The sequence below is a fragment of the Macrobrachium rosenbergii genome, chromosome 9 (assembly GCF_040412425.1).
Source record: "Macrobrachium rosenbergii isolate ZJJX-2024 chromosome 9, ASM4041242v1, whole genome shotgun sequence".
Lineage (NCBI taxonomy): Eukaryota > Metazoa > Arthropoda > Malacostraca > Decapoda > Palaemonidae > Macrobrachium > Macrobrachium rosenbergii.
This window is the reverse complement of record NC_089749.1, coordinates 41719743-41746490: the sequence shown is the minus strand read 5'-3', so window position 1 is coordinate 41746490 and position 26748 is coordinate 41719743. Positions and strand designations below refer to the sequence as shown.

The following is a 26748-nucleotide window of genomic DNA, read 5'->3' as shown; positions in this document are numbered from 1 at the left end:
CACTTGCTGAAATATATAACCCCATTCGGGTTACTTTGCCTGCCATTATCGTCCCTAATCTCCTTTGTCTTCGTAAACTTGGCCCTCTAAATCCTTTGACATTGTCTCTAAAAAGATAAATTACCCACACCAAAACAAGTTGCACGGCAACGTGTACAGAGACTTCCTCACGACAGAATTTTGGCGGAGAGAGGTGGACCCATAGGGGTTCAAGGCTAAGGTTAAGAATAGCAATACTCGTCTATAAACTGTCAGTCCAAATAAATGGTCGTCCGGGCGAGCTTCCCCTTCGAGGCCTACCTATTTCCCAGGAATGTGTGATAAGGTCTTCCACAAATCATATTACCAAGAATCGAAGAGGTGGCGAGAGAATGCATAAATATTTTTCTCTCGGAGTTTAACATAAGTTGGCAGCAGAATTCAGTCTGAAAATACACCGTGGGTTGTCTGGCTGGTGGTAGGAGTGGGCGGGATTCGAGAAAAGGCAACGGGCTGAGATGAGGGTGGGCGAGTTCGCTATAAGGCCACCCCTTCACTTCAGCCTCTTGGCAGTCTTTGATGATTCAGTCTGGTGTTATCACCACTGGCACCACCTGTCGCAGGCCGCGTTACACCTTTGTCTCGCTCTGACCAGGGTGCAAGAGGAGCAGAGAGAAATATATTCATCTCTTGTCGTAGGCCCTGTCACACCGTTGTCTCACGCTGATCAGGAAGCAAACGCAGGAACGAAAGAGGGGACACATTCCTAATCATGACGACCATCCAAAAGACGACCACCACGAAGGTAACCAAAACGACCACGACTGAAACGTCGTGCTCCTCACCTCAGGTCACCATCACGAAGAGGGGCGACTTCTTCAATGACTCCTTCTTCGAGGACAGGCGGCAAGATTTCCAGGTGGCCGTCAGGGACGTTCTGTCGAAGTTCGGGGACCAGACGTCGAAGACGAACGAACTCCAGAGCTACAGAGATCTGAGGACGCGCGACTTGAGAGAGGAAAACCAGGCCGTCAGGTCGACCCAGGATGACCGTTTCCACAAGGTAAAGTGCCAAAGAAAGACTGAATCACGACTGACGACTGTCTCTTACTATTTCACATGCTATTCTTCTAGTGCAGACTTACTTGACTGGGGTGGTAAAATACAAAGTGCTGGTGTAGAGATTTCCGTGTGAAACTTCCGTTAAACTTTAACAAGGGATTTCATACTTCTTTCATATGCAAGGATAAATGAGGAAGTGACGTCATCTGGTTTTAGTTTTCTGTACAAGAAAACTACTTAGATGGCTTTGTCTGTCTGTCTGCACTTTTTGAGTCCTCCTTCAGATCTTAGAAACCACTGAGGCTAGACGGCTGCAAATTGGTATATTGACCATCCACCATCCAATCATCAAACATACCAAATTGCAGCCCTCTAGACTCAGTAGTTTTTTTTTTTATTTAAGGTTAAAGTTACCCATGACCGTGCATTTGGCAACGCCATAGAACAGGCCACCACCGGGCCGTTGCTAAAGCTTCATGGGCCGCGGCTCATACAGGATTATACACTACAGAAAGCTCGATTGCGCCGAAGAAAATTCGGCGCTTTTTTTACTTGTTTAATTTTACCATCCATTCTCAGGGAAGTCTTTTTATCAGTTATACAATAATATTGAGATATGCTGAATTTTCGCACGAATATTTTTCAAGACCGAAGGTCAATTATGTTTCTATTGTATTGTATATTCTGAGCTTGTATTCCATCATGTATCCTAAGCAAGTGTCTGCCCTTCCATACTGCTCGTTGTTCTTCCTCTCTTTTCACCCCTGGTTTTTTTCCGCTTTCTAAAGGGACACCCGTTCCCCTCCCTCATTAACTTTCCTGGCTGCTGATAATTACATATCTATGACTGTAATGCTAGATGTTGAATACGTAAAAATCTAAAGCGATGGAAATCTTACAATCCACAATCAAACGGTAAATATACACTTACCATTTAGAAAAAAAAAAACATTTCTTGCTAACATTTGTTGTATAATATTTTCCAGCACCAGTAAATTACATCTTTGAAATTGTTCGCATACAACACACTTATTGTCTTCCAGATGACTATTACAATGGTTTTCTTATAATATCCTAAGTAACATGTCATCAATTACAGTCTTACTTGTCTTAATCCACACCAGCTGTATTCTTAAAGCTAGTCTTACAGAAGGGTGATCCAAAGCATTTTATTAAATATAAAGCAACAAGCATTTCTGCATAGAACAACGTGTGAAACGATTGTCCAACAAAGGCAAAAAGATTTTCTCTGTACAAAGACCAGAAACAAGCCGTGGATGACGTGCAAATCCACCCCCGCCCCACTCCCCACCCTCGAAAATAATTAAGAAAATTTCGCTCTCAAGAAAAAACGGAAGAAATCATATGGCAGATTTGGCCGGCCGCAGACAAATCCTTTCACCTGTCAGTGGAATCACGTCCCCTGTGGCAGTATTTCAAGTCGGGCGAAGTTTATGCTCATGCAAACGACGCTCTCGTTCAGTTACTCATCTTCAGGATGTAGGAACGAAAAGACAAATGAAATATGTAGATTAGTTACTTCTTGTATGAAGACGACCTTCTATAATCACACATACAAAATCACAAACTCTTTTATTGCAAAAGTTAATCGGAGAGGCTCCCCATTGCTCCTTTTCCACCCCAGAGTTAATGTAAACAAGAAAGAGGAAAACTGAAAGAAGAGCGTAGGATTTAGCCACAAAGGCGGCGAGACCGGCCTCTTGAAAGGAAGCGTTAATTTCGAATATAATAAAGGAAATGGATCAAAGTCTGCGAAACACTAACACGCAACCATTAGCACCTGACCCTCCAGGTCTGTTGCAAATTTCAGTAACGAGTACCTTGTCAGTCCAATTTTGTTGCTGATGATGGGCGTGGCCAGGATGGGGCAGGCCGGGCGGCCGAGCCGGTTAACTCTCCTCCTAAATTTGTCTAAGGAGACGCCAGTAAATGATGAAAATCATAAAAGTAAAAAAATGTAGTCAGTGAAAAAGTATTAATAATGATTAATGAAAATGAATTTCCCAATAATCCGCAAAGATAAGCGTTGCTGTGGGGATTGTAATAAACGTCTCATGCGTGGAGGTTACTTCAGTACATCTACGTAAAACAAGTTCCTCTTTGGGCAAGTCGGTAGAGTTGTCGGCTAGGACTCGCTAGGCCAGAGTTCGATTCTCCGGCCGGCTAATGAGGAATTAGAGGAATAATTTATTTCTGGTGATAGAAATTCATTTCTCGCTATAATGTAGTCCGGATTCCATAATAAGTTGTAGGTCCCGTTGCTAGGTAACCAACTGGTTCTTAGCCACGTAAAAATAAGTCTAATCCTTCGGGCCAGCCCTCTCTAGGAGAGCTGTTGATCAGCTCAGTGGTCTGGTTAAACTAAGATATACTTAACTCTACGTGAAACATAGATTGGGACTTTGAGATTCTTCCTGCCACCTTAATTCTGATGCTAACATGCATGATTAATTGCACTGACTATACAGTAGGCTACAGTCTGGCTTAAAACTGAGGGTTATCAGAACATGAAACAAACCGAGTGTTTCCCAGACCCACGACAAGCAGACGCACGGTTAGGAACCGTCTGCCCCACGGAAGCGATTTTCTTCTCTCGCGGTTTCTCTCTTTCCGCATCATCGAAGAGTTTTCTTTTTAGATAAATAACATTATGGCTTCCCGTAATATGAATGATTTATTGTCTAGAATATCGTCACAATGACTAAGGTCATTCTTGTACATCCTGTCCTCGCTTGATTTGTTTCATAGTCTATTTTTCAAAATAAAACTGAAAGCACGGAAACAAATGATAACTGAAGAAAAATGAATAGTTTGTTTCTTTATATTTCAAGAGACGAAATGGCCACCGTATGTAATCACCACATCTCGGATAAAGTGGAAATGCTCTGGTTCCTATGAATTGTTTAGAACTGTTTTGAGAATGGTTCATGTTTATACTTTGAGGCTTTACTTGGGCCTGCCAGAATCTAAGGGGGCTCTCTCTCTCTCTCTCTCTCTCTCTCTCTCTCTCTCTCTCTCTCTCTCTCTCTCTCTCTCTCTCTCTCTCTCTCCGTTTGAGAGTAGTGAGATAAGAGTAATTACATCAAGATTCTGACACACAACTAATACTGTTCAAGGTACAGAAATTTGTTGCGATATTTGCCAATCATTTATCTAACTAAAGAACGTTTTTGAGCCTTGGAAATATTTCAAATAAAAGTAATTCTCAAAACAATAAAACAAAAGTAACCATCTTTTCTTAAGTTAGAAATAGTTACTTAATTTTCCCTTCACCAAAGAGGGCAAATTAATATCACAGCCCCATAACGGGAGCAACGGCTTGACTGAACAGTGAATACACAGTTAGGTTGACAAAAAGACGCCTTCATTAAACACTTCCATAACATTGCAATAGCAATGAGAAGCTAAAGGCACAAAGCACCAATCTTAATGGTCATTCTGGGGATCACCAATAAGGAAATGATACAAAATTGGAAACCGTTATGGAGGGTGCGAGACACAGTTCAACTCTGGGCACCTTCTACAGAGAGAAAACATACTCACTCGCTTCGGTGACTGTTTCATCCCTCTTACACACGATTCGGAATGCTTTCGCAGATTTCGTTTCCACTAATCTATATAGCCCTTCTTTCTCGAGAGGCGGTCTGCCGCCTCCTCAACAATTAAGACCCACTTTTTATGCCTCGATCAGGTCTGCGCTAGATAAAATAATAAAAAGACTGGTATGCTCAGTCTAATGTTTAAAGAATGTTCTCTTTTAAAATTCTATTGAAATTTCCATGGAAACAGGAAATGAAAGACAGATACGTTGTTCAGAAATATTCAGATTTTAAACAGAGCTGCTATAATAAACTGGGGTATTCAACCTTAATTTCCATTTTATAAAATGGAGAGCTGTCACAGAGATTGAAGTTCGTCCGTAATTTCCATTATAAACACTTTCCCGTGTAGAATAAAGATTACTAATAAAGAGATGAGTTCATCTGAAATTTCTGTCATAATTGTGAGGTATAGATTCCTAACACGGTTCTTCACAGTTTTAAGTGAACTTAATGTCAAACAAGATTAAGGGGAATCTCCCTTTCTCGAAATAAATGCATTTCGAACCTGTCAGCTGGTGTGAATTAAGATAAACCTTCCTTTTTTTTTTTTAGGCAGTAAATGGTGAGGAATGTGTGGTGCCTTTTTTCCAATTGAACCTTTAATGCTTTTCTGTTTACGAAGAAGGCATGACTGGCGACGTGCCATCGAGGCTAGAAAGAAAAGTTTCAGAAGCGGAAGAGATTAGTAAATCTCTTCGCCCGTGTCATCCCCAGCTGAGTCACATTTGCTTTTTTTATACAGCTCAAGGATGGTAAACAACTATCAAGATCTCTCTCTCTCTCTCTCTCTCTCTCTCTCTCTCTCTCTCTCTCTCTCTCTCTCTCTCTCTCTCTCTTTCTTTCAAAGCTTAAATATACACATCTGCTGACATTCTAAATGCCATACTTAATGCGAATCTTAAATAATTTGTCCCCCGCAATCAGATATCACTCCAAATGAGTCTTCTTGAAGCAAATTGACGCTTAGAAGTTTTAATCTCTCAAGGAAACCTTGCCGTCTCTCACGAAATTATAGTTAGCTCTTATGAAAATCTTGTCATCTCGCACGGAATTACTGCTCTCACAAAACTGATAAAAAATCCTACCATATCTATCGAAATCATCGCGCCCTCTCCGAAATTCTAAACACCTCTTCATACGATCGTATCTCACGAATCTCCCATATCTCACCAAATTATTATTATTATTTTTTTTTTTTTTTACAAAAATCTTGACAACTCTCTCAATTGTCGGCATCTTTCTCAAAATCTTCCCATCACTCAAAATTATTATGGTCATGACGAGGCTGTCTGTCACGAAGTTTCGCCATCTCGCACGAAACATTTTGCCATCCCCGGAGGAACTGACCTCCTCATAGGCTATACAGTACTGACGACACCTTTCCTTGTTCCTCAGATAGTGATAGACGTCCAAGACTTCGCCGTGGGAGGCGAAGTCAACGTCAAGACGGTGGATGAGACGAAGGTGGTCATCGAGGGTCAGGTCCAGAGGACAGAGGGCAACTCGACCTCCTCCAAGAGCTTCAAGAAGATCTTCATCTTCTCCGATGCCGACATGGAGAACATCACGTCCGTCATGTCCTCCGACGGCGTCCTGACAGTCACCGTCCCCAAGAAGCAACAGGTATGGCGGGTCCCATTAACTTACTGGCATCCACTGACCAAGTGTTGATTTTCATTCCTTTGCAGGTACCCGAGAGCCAACTACTGGCAGGTCGGTTTCGATTAAACTGGCCTTATGCCAGCATGGGTCCTTGCCCAAAAGTGGCCTGGAAGTGTGGTAGTGTCCCAACGGGACTAAGAGGACTGGTGTGGACCTTGGACTCGATCAAACCAACAAAGACTAACCACTGGTTCCTTATAACTCAGTGTTCATGACTCTAGTGTTTTTCTTATTATCTTAGAAGTCCGACCGAGCTAAGAGAGACGTTTCTCCTTGCAGTGTGAATGACTCAAGTGTTGGTTCTCATCATCTCGTCCCTCGCAGTTTAAACGCGTTCCTTGTCATTTCTGTTTCATTTTCACCACTGTACCAGAGGTCACTGATGTGAAGAAATCCCAGTTACCACTGGGCTTATTTTACAAAGAGATTTAAACAAATGGATAATGAATGAATGTTGTCATGCTTATTCAAACGATTTTCTATTCTCATCTGTGTCCTTTTGACTAATAGACTACTGTACTTAAGATGACCGGAGGTTGTATACATTTCTTACAACTGTCCCAACGCATGATCTGTATGAATGTCACTTTACAATTAGTTTTACAAAGTTTGATCGAGATGTACGGAAATGTCTGAATGTGTATAGTTAACTATACAAAAACTTTCACTATTTGGACAAGGTGGTAAGTCAATCAGCCGTTCTTATAACTGTCATTATAACCAAAGATTTTTCAACATTCACATATAAGGGATGTATTTAGTCGACATATAGAAAAAATACAGGTGACGTAAGGTAAAAGTACGGTAATATAGATGGTAATAAATTAATACGGATAAATTAGAAAAAAAACTAAACACATAAAAATGATTCACGTAGCAACAAAAGAGTGATATGTCATTCATCATGGCTGTCAATGTATCTTGGTGTTCCCATAATAAAAATAATTGTATTTCATGATTCCTGAAAGTTGACGAATCTTGTCGATGCAAAGAGGCTACTGCATTTCACGTTACCTTACTTGATCGCAGGGTAAAAGAAGTCGACTTTTGAGCCTGAGTCTACGTAAAGGGAATGCTCCGAACTTTATTTTGCGTCAGAAAATATAAGTTATGGATAAAACAAGTGTCAAACCAAATTTGCTGCAGTTATGTAAAGGGAACAAAGGTCAAAATATCACCTTCAGCTGAGGAGCTCAGTGAATCAAGAACATAAGATCAAACTTTGAGAGATATGATCTGAGGCGGGCGGAGAATGCATAATTGGGAGTGAGAAGAACTACAAATGAACCTGTAACCAAGTCGGTATAATGTCCCTAACAATAAATAAATACGTTATGTACATATATATATATATATATATATATATATATATATATATATATATATATATATATATATATATATATATATATATATATATATACATACATATACATACATGTATATATGGACCATCTTTATATTGAAAATTCTGAAGAGCACGTACCTCTGGACCATACCATTCCCAAAATTTTCAATATGACTCCATCTCAATTATATTTTTTTATTATTATTGCAATGCTTCTCTATCTCCTACATCTAGGAAATGCAGCAGATAACGAATGTCGAGAGGAAGGTCACCAAGACCATCCAACAGACCCAAAATACAACCGACACCAGCTCCATCCAGCAGGGGGACAAAAGACTCTGCATCACCCAGAGAGGAAACTTCTTTGATGACTCCTTCTTCGAAGACGCCAGGAAGCCTTTCCAAGAAGCTGTTCAACAGGTGCTCCAGAAGTCCAACGTGACCACCTCCCAGAGCGACCAGATCACCACTTACAGAGACCTGAGACAGAGGGAACTCAGGGACGAGACGCAGGCTGCCACCACCAGCGACGACCAAAACCAACACAAGGTGAGTTCAGTCGCAGATTGCACGCCAATGAAAACAATCAATATCGGTGCTGTGCTAGGTACCAGCATATTCGTGAAGATAAAATCGTGATGGGTGGGGATTTTAACTTAGTCATGACTCTAGTGAACGTAATCGTTAACCAACACATCCTGACGTAACCCAATAATCCCATTTCCTCATCTAAGATACTGTGGCCTGACTTAGGAGTGTATTCGTAACTATGGACTAGTTATCGCCTTCCATCACATTACTCCTACCCCTAAACAGAGTGCAGAAAGATGGCGCCCATCGCATGAAATCACTCGATGCCTCTTTTATTCCACAGATTATCGTGGATGTGCAAGACTTCATCAATGGAGGAGACGTTGTTGTGAAAACGGTGGACGACAGAGAAGTGGTGATTGAAGGAAGCATAAAAAAACAAGAGGGAAATAAGACGTCCTCCAAGAGCTTCCGCAAGAGATACGTTCTTCCAGATGACATCCAAACAGAAAACGTGACCTCAGTTGTTTCAGCCGATGGTGTGCTCACAATCATCGCCCCGAGAAAGGTATACAGATTATTCTAAAGCAATGGCTGACGGGGAGGCTAAGCCAATGCCATCATCTACCGTAGGCCTGCTGAGGCAAAGGACAGGAAATAAGGAAAATTCATTAAGAGGGATATCCCCCAGAGTACTTTAATCTTTCACTTAGTAAAATTTATTTAAGGATAAGGAACACAGAATAAAGAAATATAGCAGTCAACAATAAGAAGGGTAAAAAATAATCCATCAAGATTTTAAAAAATAATTACGCTCTTCTCTCTTGATTTGTAACTACTCTGAAATATTAGGTAGTTTCCTTTGTGATATATCAGGATACAACTCACGTATCAGGTGTTTAGATAATGAATTGTTCGCTGTTGAGTAATCGATACATCAATGCTTACGAGACCAAGGAAGATGCAAGAATAAATTAAGGTTGTTAATTTCGTGTTCTTTTGGATAACTCAAAAATTCATAACTCAGGTAATGGTAATGAATTATCCTACACATAATATAATATTCTCATCTCATATAGAGCGTTTTACTGCCTTAGTAATTTAGGCTAGAGGACCAGTGTCGTTTTCCTTTAAACTAATTTTTAAAAGAAAAATAATTTTCATGCAATAATATGAAATTTTGAAAGAAGCCCTTAGATTGCAACGCAATAACAAAGGTGTCTCTCCTACAATTTTAAACTTTACTTCATTCACTCTTTCCGCCTCCTTTGAGGCTTGAATTCCTCCCCTCCCTCAGCTGAACCACAGTCTCTATTCTGTCCCAAACAAGCTTCAAGCTATGTAATCTATTTCTCCTCCAGCAACGTGCAATTCAGCCCAAAGAGGTAAACGTTCCACTGGCAATTCAACAAACAGACAACAGCAAGCAGGAAGTAGCCTCCAACACCACCAACACAGCCGTCCAGTCTGTCAACCAGACCAACACCCAGGATCAAGTGGCTTCACAGCAGAACATAACAGTCCAGAAAAAGGTGACAACTGTAACTCAGCAGAGCAACGTCACAACTGATGGCTCCACGTGCAGTTCACCAACAGACAGGTCACTTCCCATCTCAAAGAAAGGTGATTTTTTCAACGACTCATTTTTCGAAGATGCCCGCAAGCCTTTCCAAGAGGCAGTCAGAGACGTCCTTCAAAAGTCCAATGTGACCACTACACAGACCAATGAGATTCAGACCTACAGGGACCTGAGAAAGAGAGAGCTCAGAGAAGAGACTCAAGCTGCCATAACCAGCGATGATCAAAACCAGCATAAGGTAAGTCTTCACACCTAAGAATCAAATGCTCCATGAAACCGACTATAGTTTGCTTCGCAAATATAGTTTTTGTCTCCAAAATAATTTCAGATTCATGGTAACAGTCATCATCTTCTCAAAAATGGATTCAGATTTCATAGAATGTTATGATGAATTATGGAATGTTCATCTGATTCTGTAGTAACTTCACGAATCTTGATTAAAGCGGCTCTTGAAAACTGAGAACAAAAATTTAATTACAATTCCTTTCATTCCCACAATGAACATTCCACAATTACAGGTATCTCTGTCAATATGTCTGGAAATTGTTCTAATGGTAAATTCTTTGTATTATTAACTCTAAAATTACTGACTTGAAAGATCTTTAAAGGTATTTCCTTCAGGATTTAAAACCCCAATAAAACTCTGTTCCCTGTGCACTATCATCCCTCACATTTTAATTAATTGCCTACCATTAGTTACACAGCTGGACACCTGATCTTTGATTGTTTGCTTCAGATCATTGTAGATGTGCAGGACTTCATAAATGGTGGAGATGTGACTGTGAAAACTATAGATGAAAGAGAAGTGGTCATTGAAGGAAGCATCAAGAAACAGGAGGGTAACACCACTTCATCAAAGAGTTTCAGAAAGCGGTATGTCCTTCCAGAAGACATCCAGACAGAGAAGGTCACTTCAGTTGTATCTGCTGACGGTGTTCTTACAATCATAGCCCCAAAGAAGGTAAAAGGAGCCTAATATTCATAAAATTACAAAGTGTATATCTTTACAGGTCTGAATTCTATCAGAACGTCTGTTGTGGTCTACAATTTGTTATGATGCTGTTCAGATTCTGTACATAATTTCAGAGAGCAGAAATTCTGCAAAAAATTCTTACCATTCTATACTGATATATAAATCATCCTGCTGTCAATATACTGTAATGTTTATACCTCTGAAATTCCATAATTATTTAGCAAGAGTACTCTGAATTCCCAAAATTACACAATATTTTCTTCTGAATTCACCAGCCTCAACCAATAATGCCAGGAGTAGTCAATGTGCCTTTGGCCATCCAGCAGTCTGATACAAACAAGCAAACAATGGTCTCTGATCAGTCCCTCAACCAGACCACTAGTACCCAGAAGCAAGTAGTATCCCAGCAGACACAGCAGACACAACAGACACAACAGACACAACAGACACAGCAGCAGAACGTAACTGTCCAGAAGAAAGTTACAACGGTTACACAGCAGAGCAATGTCACAACTGATCAGTCTTCCTGCAGTTCTCCTACGGACAAATCTCTGACCATCACCAAAAGAGGAGACTTCTTCAATGATTCTTTCTTCGAAGATGCTCGCATACCTTTCCAGGAAGCCATCAGGAATGTCCTCCAGAAATCTAACATTACAACAACTCAAACTAATGAGATTCAGTCCTACAGGGACTTGAGACAAAAGGAACTCAAAGAAGAAACACAGGCTGCTACAACAAGTGATGATTCGAACCAGCACAAGGTGAGGCTTTCAACTGACTCGCGTTTATAATTAGAATATTCCCGGTAATAGGAAACAACATCGTTACGTATGACGCCCTCCTAACATGAAATTTACTATTGCAATAGGGATACCTATGTTATTCTGGCATAAAATTTAAAAAAAAAATGTTTTCTAACAACTGCAGTTGCTATAATATTCTATGGTAAAGAAAAATATGCAGAAAACTTTACAAAAACTGTGCAAAAATAAAGTTTCACTTATTCCTTTCAAGGGTTTCCCAATATTCTTTGCCAAAAGGAAACCTCCGTTATTCAGTGCTAAATTTCTGTCTACAGGAAACATAATACATAACGATTCATTCACCTGTTTTAAAGAAAAGTAACCAGTCTCATTTTTAAACTGCCATTCTACTGCTATTATCTTCTATCATCGTTAAAGTACTATAACTACCCAGCTCTAACCTTTTCAAAACCCTTTAATCTACCTTTTTTCCTGATCATCAATACAGCGGAAGAACCCATGAGAATTGGAAGTACTATTGATACCTCAATGACATTTGAATGTTTGAAACAGCACTTTTAATTGAAATTTCAGGTTGTGGCTCTTCTTCTAGCTATGAACCTATTCATATCCCCATATCACCTGCAGTTGCTGTTCTTCCAAATACTCTCTTCTTCCTGTCTGCCAATGTCATACATGCCACCTCTTCAATCAATGCTCTAGTGAATAATTTACTCCTCAATATCTATTCTTGATTTGTCTCTCAACAGTCTTGCACTTAAATTTCTCTCATCTACATAATGTCATCTGTAATTCTGACTGTATATCTGAAAGATTTCACGCTTTAGACAAGCTCGGTGCCTCCAAGAGACAGGTTCTAGGATATGTTTCAGCATTTATGAGCTGTTTTAAGTCATGCGAGAATACTTGTGACATAGTATAAGCCTTCATTAGCAGTTCCCAACACAAAAGAATAATCTTCATGCTCTCTTAAAATCACAGATCATCGTGGACGTACAAGACTTCATTAACGGAGGAGAAGTTGTTGTGAAAACTGTGGACGACAGAGAAGTGGTGATTGAAGGCAGTATCAAGAAACAGGAAGGAAACAAGACGTCTTCCAAGAGCTTCCGCAAGCGATACGTTCTTCCAGAAGACATCCAAACAGAAAATGTCACTTCCGTTGTGTCAGCTGATGGTGTCCTTACCATAATTGCTCCCAAGAAGGTAAATTGAGAACGGTCTGGGTGATCCCACCTTGCTTGATTCCGGTTTGACAGATACTTTGAGTGATGCCATTTCGTCAAACTTTCTCAGTGTATTTGAAGCTTATTTGATCCGTTCACATGTAACATTATCTACTGTTAGTGCTTGATATTTCTGCGGCATGTTCAGCACCTTCACTGTGCAATTTCCTGTAACTATTGAAATTTCCCTGAAATAACTGAGGCTCCTGAAATGAAACTCCAGGTAGCACTGCACGGGGTGGACCTGAAATCTTGATGTTGATGGAAAGAAGATTGCTTGTTTTTGCAGTTCTCATTCCTCTATACGTGCTGGTATTATTATTCTTTCCTTTTTTCCCCTGGTTCCTTCCTTACCGTCCATTCTGCATACTCTTTAATGAAATAAAAGAATTTCCATATATTCCTACTCACTGTTCCCTAACCACACACAAATGTTCCTGAAAATGAATCTCAAAGCATGAAACTTTTGAAGAATGATGAAATACTCCATGGCTAGATTTTTATGACTTTCGTTGACTATAGATAATTTTCATTTCTTTATCTTTTTTCTAATTGGCCTCTTATCTGGAGATCCATTTGACAAAAAGTTAAAGCGTATTTGCACAAACGTGTGCACAAATCTTGCCATAAGCACAGAATACTTGAGGCAACTTTTGTGACAAAATGATAAAAATGGCGAAACAAAACGAGTAGTCCCGTGAACTTTTCTTTAGGTCTGAACAATTACTCCAGTAGCCTAAGGATCATAAGCCAAGTGTGCGATTTAAGCTGACGTATGGTAAGTACTGTATAGGGGATTTAATTTCCTTGTGTCGAGACTGCATTTTCTTAATTTTTTTATTTCATACACATCTAGTAACATATATTATATTATATATATGATATATATATATATATATATATATATATATATATATATATATATATATATATATATATATATATATATATATAATCACACGAGGTTCATCAGCCATTCATCTCTGCCCCATCAAAGACTTCCTGGATATATATCAATTTCCACTCTTCTTTTCCCTCAGATTCAACACCTCATTTTCACTTTCACAGTAAAATTTGGCACGACAGTTCTTTAGTACATTCTCAATGACATTCTTTTGTTTTACAAATGGAAACGCTTTTTTCTCAGTAGAATATCACTGTAAATAAACTAAATTTTGGATCCAAATTATCAGCAATTAACACGTAATGCGTAATCATTGTTTTCGAAATTACGTCGATAAAAAACGAAATATATCTTCCAAAGGGAATCTCAAAACCACACTATAAAAAAGGAAAAATAGTTTCCATAATCCTCTCTAATGACGTCACACATGAGTGGGGAGAGTTTAACTAACTGGCGTATATGGACAACACGCGAACTCGCAGCAATGCGCAGCACCTAATCTCTTGCTATTGATTATAGGTTAGCACGAGGCTAATGTGTCGATAAGCGACATTGCTCAGCAGCTAACTATCAACAAAACAACCGTATACAAATGGATACGGCGAATGAAAGGAAGTGTGAATATGCTGCATTACAGATCCTGTTGCATTAGACCTACTGTGCTCCAAGATCAGCGGATCGCAGGCGACGCTCGTTTAACCTCTCTAACAATTGACGTCGTGATCAAGACATAAATTTAGGTTCTAGCTGATGCACATTCAATTCGCAAACAACATACAGACAGATAGTTGGAAAGACATTTGTGTGAGGAATTATCTATCGACCTTAAACCTAATGTAGGTCATTTTTTTTTTATTTACACTTGAAAATATATAATTACAGTATTTTGTATCAAGCGTTTGCTTGACCTAAAGATTCAGAATCAATAAGGTTAAATGAATTACAAAATATGCCATCAATGAAAAGTTTTATGGATATTATGCCGAGTTCTCTGGAGGGAGCAGAGGCATGCATGGTCCGTTTAGATTTTAGTGCAGCCGTTGACCGTGTGAACGATTAAGCAATTATCTACAAGCTAAGATTATTGGGAATTGGTGGGTCTTTTATTAATATTCTACAGTAGATGAATTTTTAACAGCCATAACTCAAAGGGCTGTGTTGATGACCAGTGTAGTAAATTTAATAATGTCATTTTAGTGTTCCTCAACAGTGTTCTTGAACCTTTGCTATTCCTGATCTATCCTATAAAAAAATAATAAGTGCCACTGGCAAGGTCTGAAAAACAATTTTTAATTTTTAAACTACACTCCTAGTAACCTCAACAGTCACCTCTGCAATAGTCTTCTTCTTTGTCTTCAGGTTTACCAACTTCGATATGGGGTCGCTGTTTCCTATCAGCCTTCTCCACCTTCCTGTCTAGTCCAGTCCGACGCCTTAAACCTTTCTCCTGCATGTCATTTGCTATTCTATTCTTCCATCTGAACTCTGGCCTTCCTCCTGTTCCCCTTCCCTCCGCCTCCATGTTCATAACCCTTTTATACACATGATCTTCTCTTCGCACAACATGACCAAGCCACTGTACGTAATCTTCTTTCCTTGGTCTTCTCCGACACTTCCCCTGCCTTAATTGTATTCTGATCCTATCTCTTCTTGTGACTTCACACATCCATCTCAACATCCTCATTTCTGCCACATCCACTTTCCGTTCTTGAGCCTTCTCAATCGGCGACGTCTTGGCTCCGTCGACCATCGCTGGCCTGGCTACACTTTTCTAATGCTTTCCTTTATTCTTTGCACTAATCCGCCTGTCGCATAATATCCCTGAGACGACTTTCTCCAGTTTATCCAAGCACACCGCATTTTGTGGTAGATTTCACTCCATATCTCAGTTGTCCGTTACATTTGATCTACAATTGTGCACTTACGCATACACATGTAATGTACACTTTTTTCTGGGCTTACAAATACTTATGCTTGCACCAAACATCGTGCGCACTATTGCCTTGATGATAACTGAGCTCTCCAGTCGGGTGTTTCAGCAGCCGGATGAAGTTGAAAAGTTTCTCCCTGCAGTGTGAATGACCCAAGTGTTGGTTCTCATCATCTCTTCCTTCGCAGTTTAGGCGCATTTCTTGTCATTTCTGTTACATTTTCACCACTGTACCAGAGGTCACTGATGTGAAGAAATCCCAGTTACCACTGGGCTTATTTTACAAAGAGATTTAAACAAATGGATAATGAATGAATTTTGCCAAGCTTATTCAAACGATTTTCTTTACTCATCTGTGTCCTTTTGAGTAATAGACTACTGTACTTCAGATGACCGGAGGTTGTATACATTTCTTACATACATTTCTTACAACTGTCCCAACGCATGGTCTGTATAAATGTCACTTTATGATTTTTTTACAAAGTTTGATCGAGATGTACGGAAATGTTTGAATGTGTATAGTTAACTATACAAAAACTTTTACTATTTGGACAAGGTAGTAAGTCAATCAGCCGTTCTTATAACTGTCATTATAACCAAAGATTTTTCAACATTCACATATAAGGGATGTATTTAGTCGACATATAGAAAAAAGACAGGTGACGTAAGGTAAAGGTACGGTAATATAGACAGGAATAAATTAATACGGATAAATTAACAAAAAAACTAAACACAAAAAAATGATTCACGTAGCAACAAAAGAGTGATATGTCGTTCATCATGGCTGTCAATGTATCTTGATGTTCCTATAAAAAATAATAGTATTTCATGATTCCTGAAAGTCATGAAACTTGTCGGTGCAAAGAGGGTACTGACTTTTACGTTATCTTACTTGATCGCAGGGTAAAAGAAGTCGACTTATGAGCTTGAGTCTACGTAAAGGGAATGCTCTGGACTTTATTTTGCGTCAGAAAATAAAGGCTATGGATAAGACAAGCGTCAAATCAAATTTGCTGCAGTTATGTAAAGAGAACATAGGTCAAAATATCACCCTGAACTGAGAAGCCCAGTGAATCAAGAACATGAAACGCATAATGAAAGTTGAGGTCAAAGTTTGAGAAATATGATCTGAGGTGGGCGGAGAGTGCATAATTGGGAGTGGGAAGAACTGCAAATGAACCTGTAACTAAGTCGGTGGAAAAGAATCGACAGATTTTCTAAACTGCTTAATGTTGAATGGATATTAGATAACCACATAATGCAGGAAGAAATTGCATTGAAATGATAAATGAACGGGGAAATAAAGGTGGCAAGTTACGGGAATGTAAAAGGTACAGAATAAGTGATAAATTAGTGAAAGGGAAACAATTCATAAATGAGGAAAAACCTCAAAAGCTAATGTTAATAGAAATCAAGAACCTACTTTCGGTAAAATATCTGTATACAATGTCCCTAACAATATGTTATATATATAATATAAATATAAATATATATATAAATATATATATATATATATATATATATATATATATATATATATATATATATATATATATATATATAAAGGACCATCCTCTACATTGAAAATTTTTGATGAGCATGTATGCATTATGTGATATTCTTGTATTGAGCGCTTTACTGCCTTAGCAATTTAGGCTAGAGGACCAGTGTCGTGTTCTTTTAAACCTATTTTTATAATAAATAATTTTCATGCAATAATATGAAATTTTGAAAGAAGCCCTTAGATTGCAACGCAATAACAAGTGTGTCTCTCCTACAACTTTAAACTTTACTTCATTCACCCCTTCTGCCTCCTTTGAGACTTGAATTCCTCCTCTCCCTCAGCTGAACCACAGTCTCTATTCTGTCCCAAACAAGCTTCAAGCTATGTAATCTATTTCTCCTCCAGCAACGTGCAATTCAGCCCAAAGAGGTAAACGTTCCACTGGCAATTCAGCAAACAGACAACAGCAAGCAGGTAGTAGCCTCCAACACCACCAACACAGCTGTCCAGTCTGTCAACCAGACCAACACCCAGAATCAAGTGGCTTCACAGCAGAACATAACAGTCCAGAAAAAGGTGACAACTGTAACTCAGCAGAGCAACGTCACAACTGATGGCTCCACGTGCAGTTCACCAACAGACAGGTCACTTCCCATCTCAAAGAAAGGTGATTTTTTCAATGATTCATTTTTCGAAGATGCCCGCAAGCCTTTCCAGGAGGCAGTCAGAGACGTCCTTCAGAAGTCCAATGTGACCACTACACAGACCAATGAGATTCAGACCTACAGGGACCTGAGAAAGAGAGAGCTCAGAGAAGAGACTCAAGCTGCCATAACCAGCGATGATCAAAACCAGCATAAGGTAAATCTTGACACCTAAGAATCAAACGATCCATCAAACTGACTATAATTTGCTTCACAAATATAGTTTTTGTCTCCAAAATAATTTCAGATTCATGGTAACACAGTCATCATCATCTCAAAAATGGATTCAGATTTCATAGAATGTTACGATGAATTATGGAATGTTCATCTGATTCTGTAGTAACTTTACGAATCTTGATTAAAGCGGCTCTTGAAAACTAAGAACAAAAATTTAAATGCAATTCCCTTCATTCCCACAATGAACTTGCACAATTACAGGTATCTCTATCAATATGTCTGGAAATTGTTCTAATGGTAAATTCTTTATATTATTGGCTCTAAAATTACTGACTTGGAAGATCTTTAAAGGTATTTCCTTCAGGATTTAAAAACCCCAGTAAAACCTTGTTCCCTGTGCACTATCATCCCACATATTTTATATTTTAATTAATTGCCTACCATTAGTTACGCAGCTGGATACCTGATCTTTGATTGTTTGCTTCAGATCATTGTAGATGTGCAGGACTTCATAAATGGTGGAGATGTGACTGTGAAAACTGTAGATGAAAGAGAAGTGGTCATTGAAGGAAGCATCAAGAAACAGGAGGGTAACACCACTTCATCAAAGAGTTTCAGAAAGCGGTATGTCCTTCCAGAAGACATCCAGACAGAGAAGGTCACTTCAGTTGTATCTGCTGACGGTGTTCTTACAATCATCGCCCCAAAGAAGGTAAAAGGAGCCTAATAATCATAAAATTACAAAGTGTATATCTTTATAAGTTTGAACTCTATCAGAAAGTCTGTTGTTGTCTACAATTTGTTATGATGCTGTTCAGATTCTGTACATATTTCAGAAAGCAGAAATTCTGCAAAAAATTCGTACCATTCTATACTGATATATAAATCATCCTTCTGTCAACATACTGTAATGTTTATAATATACTGTAATGTTTATACCTCTGAAATTCCATAATTATTTAGCAAGAGTACTCTGAATTCCCAAAATTACACAATATTTTCTTCTGAATTCACCAGCCTCAACCAATAATGCCAGGAGTAGTCAATGTGCCTTTGGCCATCCAGCAGTCTGATACAAACAAGCAAACAATGGTCTCTGATCAGTCCCTCAACCAGACCACTAGTACCCAGAAGCAAGTAGTATCCCAGCAGACACAGCAGACACAACAGACACAACAGACACAACAGACACAGCAGCAGAACGTAACTGTCCAGAAGAAAGTTACAACGGTTACACAGCAGAGCAATGTCACAACTGATCAGTCTTCCTGCAGTTCTCCTACGGACAAATCTCTGACCATCACCAAAAGAGAGACTTCTTCAATGATTCTTTCTTCGAAGATGCTCGCATACCTTTCCAGGAAGCCATCAGGAATGTCCTCCAGAAATCTAACATTACAACAACTCAGACTAATGAGATTCAGTCCTACAGGGACTTGAGACAAAAGGAACTCAAAGAAGAAACACAGGCTGCTACAACAAGTGATGATTCGAACCAGCACAAGGTGAGGCTTTCAACTGACTCGCGTTTATAATTAGAATATTCCCGGTAATAGGAAACAACATCGTTACCTATGACGCCCTCCTAACATGAAATTTACTATTGCAATAGGGATACCTATGTTATTCTGGCATAAAATTTAAAAAAAAATGTTTTCTAACAACTGCAGTTGCTATAATATTCTATGGTAAAGAAAAATATGCAGAAAACTTTACAAAAACTGTGCAAAAATAAAGTTTCACTTATTCCTTTCAAGGGTTTCCCAATATTCTTTGCCAAAAGGAAACCTCCGTTATTCAGTGCTAAATTTGTCTACAGGAAACATAATACATAACGATTCATTCACCTGTTTTAAAGAAAAGTAACCAGTCTCATTTTTAAACTGCCATTCTACTGCTATTATCTTCTATCATCGTTAAAGTGCTATAACTAACCAGCTCTAACCTTTTCAAAACCCTTTAATCTACCTTTTTTCCTGATCATCAATACAGCGGAAGAACCCATGAGAATTGGAAGTACTATTGATACCTCAATGACATTTGAGTGTTTGAAACAGCACTTTTAATTGAAATTTCAGGTTGTGGCTCTTCTTCTAGCTATGAACCTATTCATATCCCCATATCACCTGCAGTTGCTGTTCTTCCAAATACTCTCTTCTTCCTGTCTGCCAATGTCATACATGCCACCTCTTCAATCAATGCTCTAGTGAATAATTTACTCCTCAATATCTATTCTTGATTTGTCTCTCAACAGTCTTGCACTTAAATTTCTCTCATCTACATAATGTCATCTGTAATTCTGACTGTATATCTGAAAGATTTCACGCTTTAGACAAGCTCAGGTGCCTCAAGAGACAGGTTCTAGGATATGTTTCAGCATTTATGAGCTGTTTTAAGTCATGCGAGAATACTTGTGACATAGTATAAGCCTTCATTACCAGTTCCCAACACAAAAGAATAATCTTCATGCTCTCTTAAAATCACAGATCATCGTGGACGTACAAGACTTCATTAACGGAGGAGAAGTTGTTGTGAAAACTGTGGACGACAGAGAAGTGGTGATTGAAGGCAGTATCAAGAAACAGGAAGGAAACAAGACGTCTTCCAAGAGCTTCCGCAAGCGATACGTTCTTCCAGAAGACATCCAAACAGAAAATGTCACTTCCGTTGTGTCAGCTGATGGTGTCCTTACCATAATTGCTCCCAAGAAGGTAAATTGAGAACGGTCTGGGTGATCCCACCTTGCTTGATTCCGGTTTGACAGATACTTTGAGTGATGCCATTTCGTCAAACTTTCTCAGTGTATTTGAAGCTTATTTGATCCGTTCACATGTAACATTATCTACTGTTAGTGCTTGATATTTCTGCGGCATGTTCAGCACCTTCACTGTGCAATTTCCTGTAACTATTGAAATTTCCCTGAAATAACTGAGGCTCCTGAAATGAAACTCCAGGTAGCACTGCACGGGGTGGACCTGAAATCTTGATGTTGATGGAAAGAAGATTGTTTGTTTTCAGAGTTATTCCTCTATATGTGTTGGTGTTATTATTTTTTTCTGGTTCCTTCCTGACTGTCTACTCTGCATACTCTTTAATGAAATAAATGAATCTCCATATATTCCTACTGACTGTTTTCTAACCACACACACATGTTCCTGAAAGTGGATCTCAAAGCATGAAATTTTTGAAGAATGATGAAATACTCCATGGCTAGATTTTTATGACTTCCGTTGATTATGGATAATTTTCATTTCTTTATCTTTTTTCTAATTGGCCTCTTATCTGGCAATCCATTTGACAAAATGTTAAAGCGTATTTGCACAAATTTGTGCGCAAATTTTGCCATAAGCACAGAATACTTGGGGCAACTTTTGTGGCAAAAGGATAAAAACGGCGAAACAAAACGAGAGTAGTCCCGTGAACTTCTCTTTAGGTCTGAACAATTACTTACCAGTAGTCTACAGATCACAAGCTAAGTGTGTGATGTAAGCTGACGTGCTTTAAGTAATGTATAGGGGATTTAATTTGCTGGTGGCAAGACTGGCATTTTCTTCATTTAGGTTACGTTACAAAAACCCCATTATTTCTTGAAAAAAAACGTAACTTGAAATTAGCGTAGCCTACACTAGGGTATACAGTACCATCTATACATATACAGTAGCCTAGCCTACACTATACCCACAGTCTACCATAATTTTGTGACCATTAATTTATTTTTATACAGCAACTTCCTTATCAGTTCTCCATACACAAGATAAAAATGTGTATGCTATGTGTGAACTATAGACCTAGGTTAGCCCAGTATCCATTTGCAAAAGTCAAATAGGCTATTACAGCTGTTTTTAAGATAAAGGTAATGGTAATGAAATTTATTTTACTTACAGAACCTGTTTATACTGTATTATTATACAGATATATTATCATCGTATTATATATAAAAAAAGTGATTCTCTGAATCAGCTGATCCAGCCTACTACCGAAAAATTTAGGAAAATAATTTTCTTGGTTCCTAAATGAAACAAGTGTATTAATGGACTTATTATTTTTTAACATATATGTAAAACGGGTATACAAAGGTAAGGTAACATACTTTATGTTAAAGTAAAATCCCTCATAACCACAAAAAGCTGTTTTCCGCCGATTCATTTCTTTACCAAACTACCTCAGTTCTCTCTCTCTCTCTCTCTCTCTCTCTCTCTCTCTCTCTCTCTCTCTCTCTCTCTCTCTCTCTCTCACACACACACACACACACACACACACACAGTATTGTAGATATCCTTTAATGAAATATGAATTACTGTATCAAACATAAAAATACGAAAATAAAACTCCAATTAGTTCACGACACCTTCGAATGAGTGCGTGCATACGTAAGTACGTGCTACAATTTTTTTTGCTTTGCTTGATTTACCGTACCGTTTTTAACACAAGTTTAATCTAAGTATGGTTAGTACACACAACAGTAAACAAGAGAATGTTTTTCAAAGTGCCTCAATGTCTCTTCACTAACATCTCAGCAGCACCTTTAGTCTGTACTCTCTCTTTTCTTCAGTGAGAATCGTACAACTTATCCAGCTGCCCACTGTTGTTAAATCTGTAATTATCTCAATATCAGACAGCCCCCACCTTATTGCCTTATTTACTCCTTTCATGGCAGCCTCTAATTCTGCTACATTAATATGATTGAAGTCTGTTTCCTTAACCATGCCACATCTTCCACTATATTTCCATCAATCTCCACTGTGACTCCCAATGCAATACTGATTGCATCACACCAAGCTCCCCCTTCAAATGTAGCATTAGTCTCTTATCTTTAATTACTTCAACGGTATCCTCTAATTGTGACCTTTCTGTTTTGCTTACTGGTTGCTCAGTACTTACTTCAAAGGTCTCCGCTAATTGTGAACTTTGTTTTGCTTACTAATTGCTCAGCAACTACAGCACAACTTCTGACCCTAAATTCTACTGTCCCACCTGCAACTGCAAAACCACCCGTGTGATCAATACCAAACATACCCAACACCACCTCAATACTAGATAAAGTTTATTTAATCACTACAGCTTCAACATCAATCTTAACTCCTCCTATTCCAATTTGCACCTGACCTCTCCCTTAACATTTCACTTTTGAGCCATCAAAAGCATCGTGTAACTTATCCCTACAGTGTCCAACAATACTTGAACTTACAACAGTTACTGAACACCCTTCATTAACCAATGCCTTAGCAATACTACTGTTCACTTCAACATCAATAGGCCTAATTGATAGAATGGTAGTGAATGCACCCTCAGTCCTCTATAGTTGGGGGACTGCTGACGCACCAGTCACCCGACGCCCGTTTCCCTGGTTGCACCGTGATGCTGTATGTCCGGACTGCAAATTCCTGAGATGTATGCTAGTATTGCACCAGCCCTGGTTATTTTGCCATACCCATAGATTAGTAATTTGGATGTGGGAAACATAATGAGATTGTTTTCATGAAAATTCAATGGTTAGTTTTTAAGATATGGCATGCCACTCTTATCAAGGAAAGGGCCCAGTACTCGGTTACATCTCGGGAAAAAGAGTCCGGGCTTACCATATCTATAATAATTTCCTTACGCCCGCCGTATGTGGCCTTCCACTACTGAAGCAAAATCCTTGTAATGAACGACTAGCCTATTGTTCTGTTCACTAATCTCATGTCTGACAGTGGCCTGGCCAAAAGGTCTCGCTGCTGCAGCTACAGCCTCATCCTTACTTGCTGTTAGCACTCTTGCCTTTGACAAGATACCACTCATATTCATATAAAGAACATCATCAATCTGTTGTAATTCACAAGATCTGGTAATCAGTTAACTCTAAATACAACGCCAAGGCGTCGCCTTCTAAGTATAAAGGCAAAAAACTTGATACATCCTAAATTTTTTGCAGCTGGGCTACCAATTTAACTTTCTTCAGCCATACTACTAAATCTCCTTCACCTGTAAACGGTTTTACACTTCACTTGTCACCTTGGACGCCATAATAATGCCCAGATAGCTTGTAATCTCTTACCTTATTACGATGGAAGGACGGCCACACAACTATCTTCACAGTTAGGCCTAAATGGAAAAGCCGGCACAATAATATTCTGAGACGACGCTCACAACCTACCCACCTAACCCAACCATTCCAAAATTCAGACCCAATCACCCGCTAACCTCCCATCCAGTGTTGCCACTCCACAATCCACATACCCAGCAAGTTGCCAAAAAAGAAATAGCTGCCAGAATAATTCTAAATTCTACCACAATCTCTCTTATAGTTATAAGGAGCTTGTCAGGTGTTAAGTTCGCTGTGGTTTCACGAAAAAAAAAAATATCTTGTCCGAGATTTGAGGAAGATTTAGAAAAACTAAATAAAAAAAGGTCAAAAAGGGCCAGTTCAGTATGTTCCAGCGACTCTAGGCTGAGAAGACACTGTGGGGAAAAAATATGTTTTTAATTACCTCTGAGAATACCAGAGGGTTTGGCAGTAATATTTTTCCCCCCTTTTCATCATCTGGTACCAAAGGCCCAACTTCCATACACAAATGTGGGGAAAAGCTTAAACAAAATAAAACATTTTTACTACCAAATTTATTCACAATGATACATATCATTTAAAGATATATGAACCAAAATAAGCATAAAGCCTATGCGTACATGGAGAGCCATATTTTAATGTTGAAGAACAGCTTTCATAACGAATTTTCCCCATGCCAAGTTGCAAGGCTATTTTTTTTTTAAATAACAATTAGTCACCGGTGAGAAATGGCACTGTAAACATGGAGACTTGCTTTTTAATCTTGTAAATTAATGTCAAGGCGTGTTTATAAGACTGTTAAATAAAACGACAGACAGGATTAGCTGAGTCACGCGAACGCATATACCAGTAGAGGCCTTGACGAGGATACTCCATTTGTTCGATATTGTTTGCATAACCCTGCTAGAGCTATGTTGAGTTAGCTTGATATTTTTTATTCCGGACAGAAAATACAATTATCAGTAATATATAGCTTTAGCACATGCCAGTTTGTTAAATGTTTTAGTATAGAACAAATTTGGACTTCAAAGTAATACCACCTTCGAATATACCATTGGTTTCGCAACCATCTCTTTTGAAATAACCTGAAGCCTTTTGCAACGTAAATAAATCTCGCCACCTAGACATTCCCGCCTTTCTTTGTGGTGAGCCTCACTGTAAAGGAAAACTGCCTTCAAATAAAATAAAGTTCAAACTTGAAGGGGAGTTGTATTTATAGCTGTTGTGACACCCGCACGTTCTTTCTCTTTGTTCCTGACTTGTAAACATTCGCCACTGTGGTGGTGAAAACATACAAAAAGTTCCAATAATAAATCTCTTTGGGTGTTCTCATCTCTTTGTAGGAATTCTTCATCAAAAGACCATTTGCGATTCATGATGTGTGACCATTATGGGGCGTTTCCTGTTTGGCCGTCACTAATTTTACGTTAGCAAATAATCTCACTGTCTGTCAGTACGAGTGCGGGCACAAATAGGAGAGCCATTTCAAAATACAAGTTCGCGGGACTGAATTTACATCTATCCTACCGCAAGACCTTACATAAAAGCACTCTAGCAGTGACCGAAACTTACACATATCTTTATCGAAAATACAAAATTGCTAGGCCAAAGGCCAAGCACTGGGACCTATGAGGTCATTCAGCGTTGGAAAGGAAACTGACAGTAAAGGTCTGAAAGGTGCAGCAGGAAGGAAACCTCGCAGTTGCGCTATGAAATAATTGTTAGGAGAGGGTGGACAGTAAGATGGAAGAAAGATATGAATGGAGGTGCAGTAAAAGGAATGAAAGAGATTGCAGGCTAGGGGCCGAAGGGACACTGCAAATAACCTTTAGGAATGCCTACAGTGCACCCCGCGAGGTGCACTGCTAAGGGTCTTAGCACATAGCACTACAGTGTTATATGTATAGCTTTTATCGTTGTTTTACGGCTATATTTTACTTTAAATAGCCCATGAACGTTTTAATTTTAAATCCCTCTGCTATTTGGGAACTAGCTGGCTACTGTCATCTCCCAGTAATTTTCTCCATTAAACTCACAAATGATAGTTAGCCTCCTCGCACTAACCTGGCGGAGAAGCCCCGCCCACCATTGTAACTGCACAGCTTGCAGGATTCGTCAGTATTGTATCTATTTCGAGTTTAATCATTAACAAGCATACGAAATATAGTATATCATTACAAAAATCTTGATGTAATATATAAATTTCTATTCTTTCTGCATAGTTGCTGACACTGAAATACTTGTCATTGTATAAAAACAAACGAAGAAAAAAAACGAGTGCAACTGTACGCGAAGAAAGGGGAGGCGTGCTGGTTAATGGAACAGCCATTGTTTTGGCGACAACACAAATAATTATTTTTACTGATTAACTAATCTTTAATTTGTATTTGAATTTATGTTTGGGTTTAATCGTAAGAGCAATACTCTTTGGTTTAAGATGATCTAAAATTAATTTGCTATAGGACTACATAAATTTTATGTTATTTTCGAGCTAATTGAAGGGGAAATATAAAAGCTATAGCCTATAGTTTTTAATGTATTTATTGAGTAATAATAATACTGAATCGGGAAATATATGTCGAAAAATCATATGTATGTATCTTTCCTATATGCCAAGAAACATGTATTAAAATGACATAACGTTAAAGTTATGATTTAAAAGTGAATGTTAGCAAACGAAGGCAATTAACCACACATAGGCCTATAGCATACAGCTTCATTTACAATACGACT

General features: G+C 38.7%; 1 protein-coding gene across 1 annotated transcript in view; it reads left to right on the top strand.

The window, feature by feature from the left end:
• The first annotated feature begins 253 nt into the window (after positions 1 to 253).
• The window catches only part of LOC136841720 (probable inactive protein kinase DDB_G0270444), a 37740-nt gene continuing 11245 nt past the window's right edge, over positions 254 to 26748 (top strand). The window contains 13 exon segments of the mRNA XM_067108947.1: positions 254 to 1042; positions 6060 to 6287; positions 7909 to 8223; positions 8549 to 8773; positions 9567 to 10022; positions 10521 to 10745; positions 11033 to 11521; positions 12506 to 12730; positions 17494 to 17949; positions 18457 to 18681; positions 18987 to 19278; positions 19281 to 19474; positions 20456 to 20680. Coding sequence (XP_066965048.1) covers positions 752 to 1042; positions 6060 to 6287; positions 7909 to 8223; positions 8549 to 8773; positions 9567 to 10022; positions 10521 to 10745; positions 11033 to 11521; positions 12506 to 12730; positions 17494 to 17949; positions 18457 to 18681; positions 18987 to 19278; positions 19281 to 19474; positions 20456 to 20680 — 3846 coding nt within the window. The 5' untranslated portion in view covers positions 254 to 751.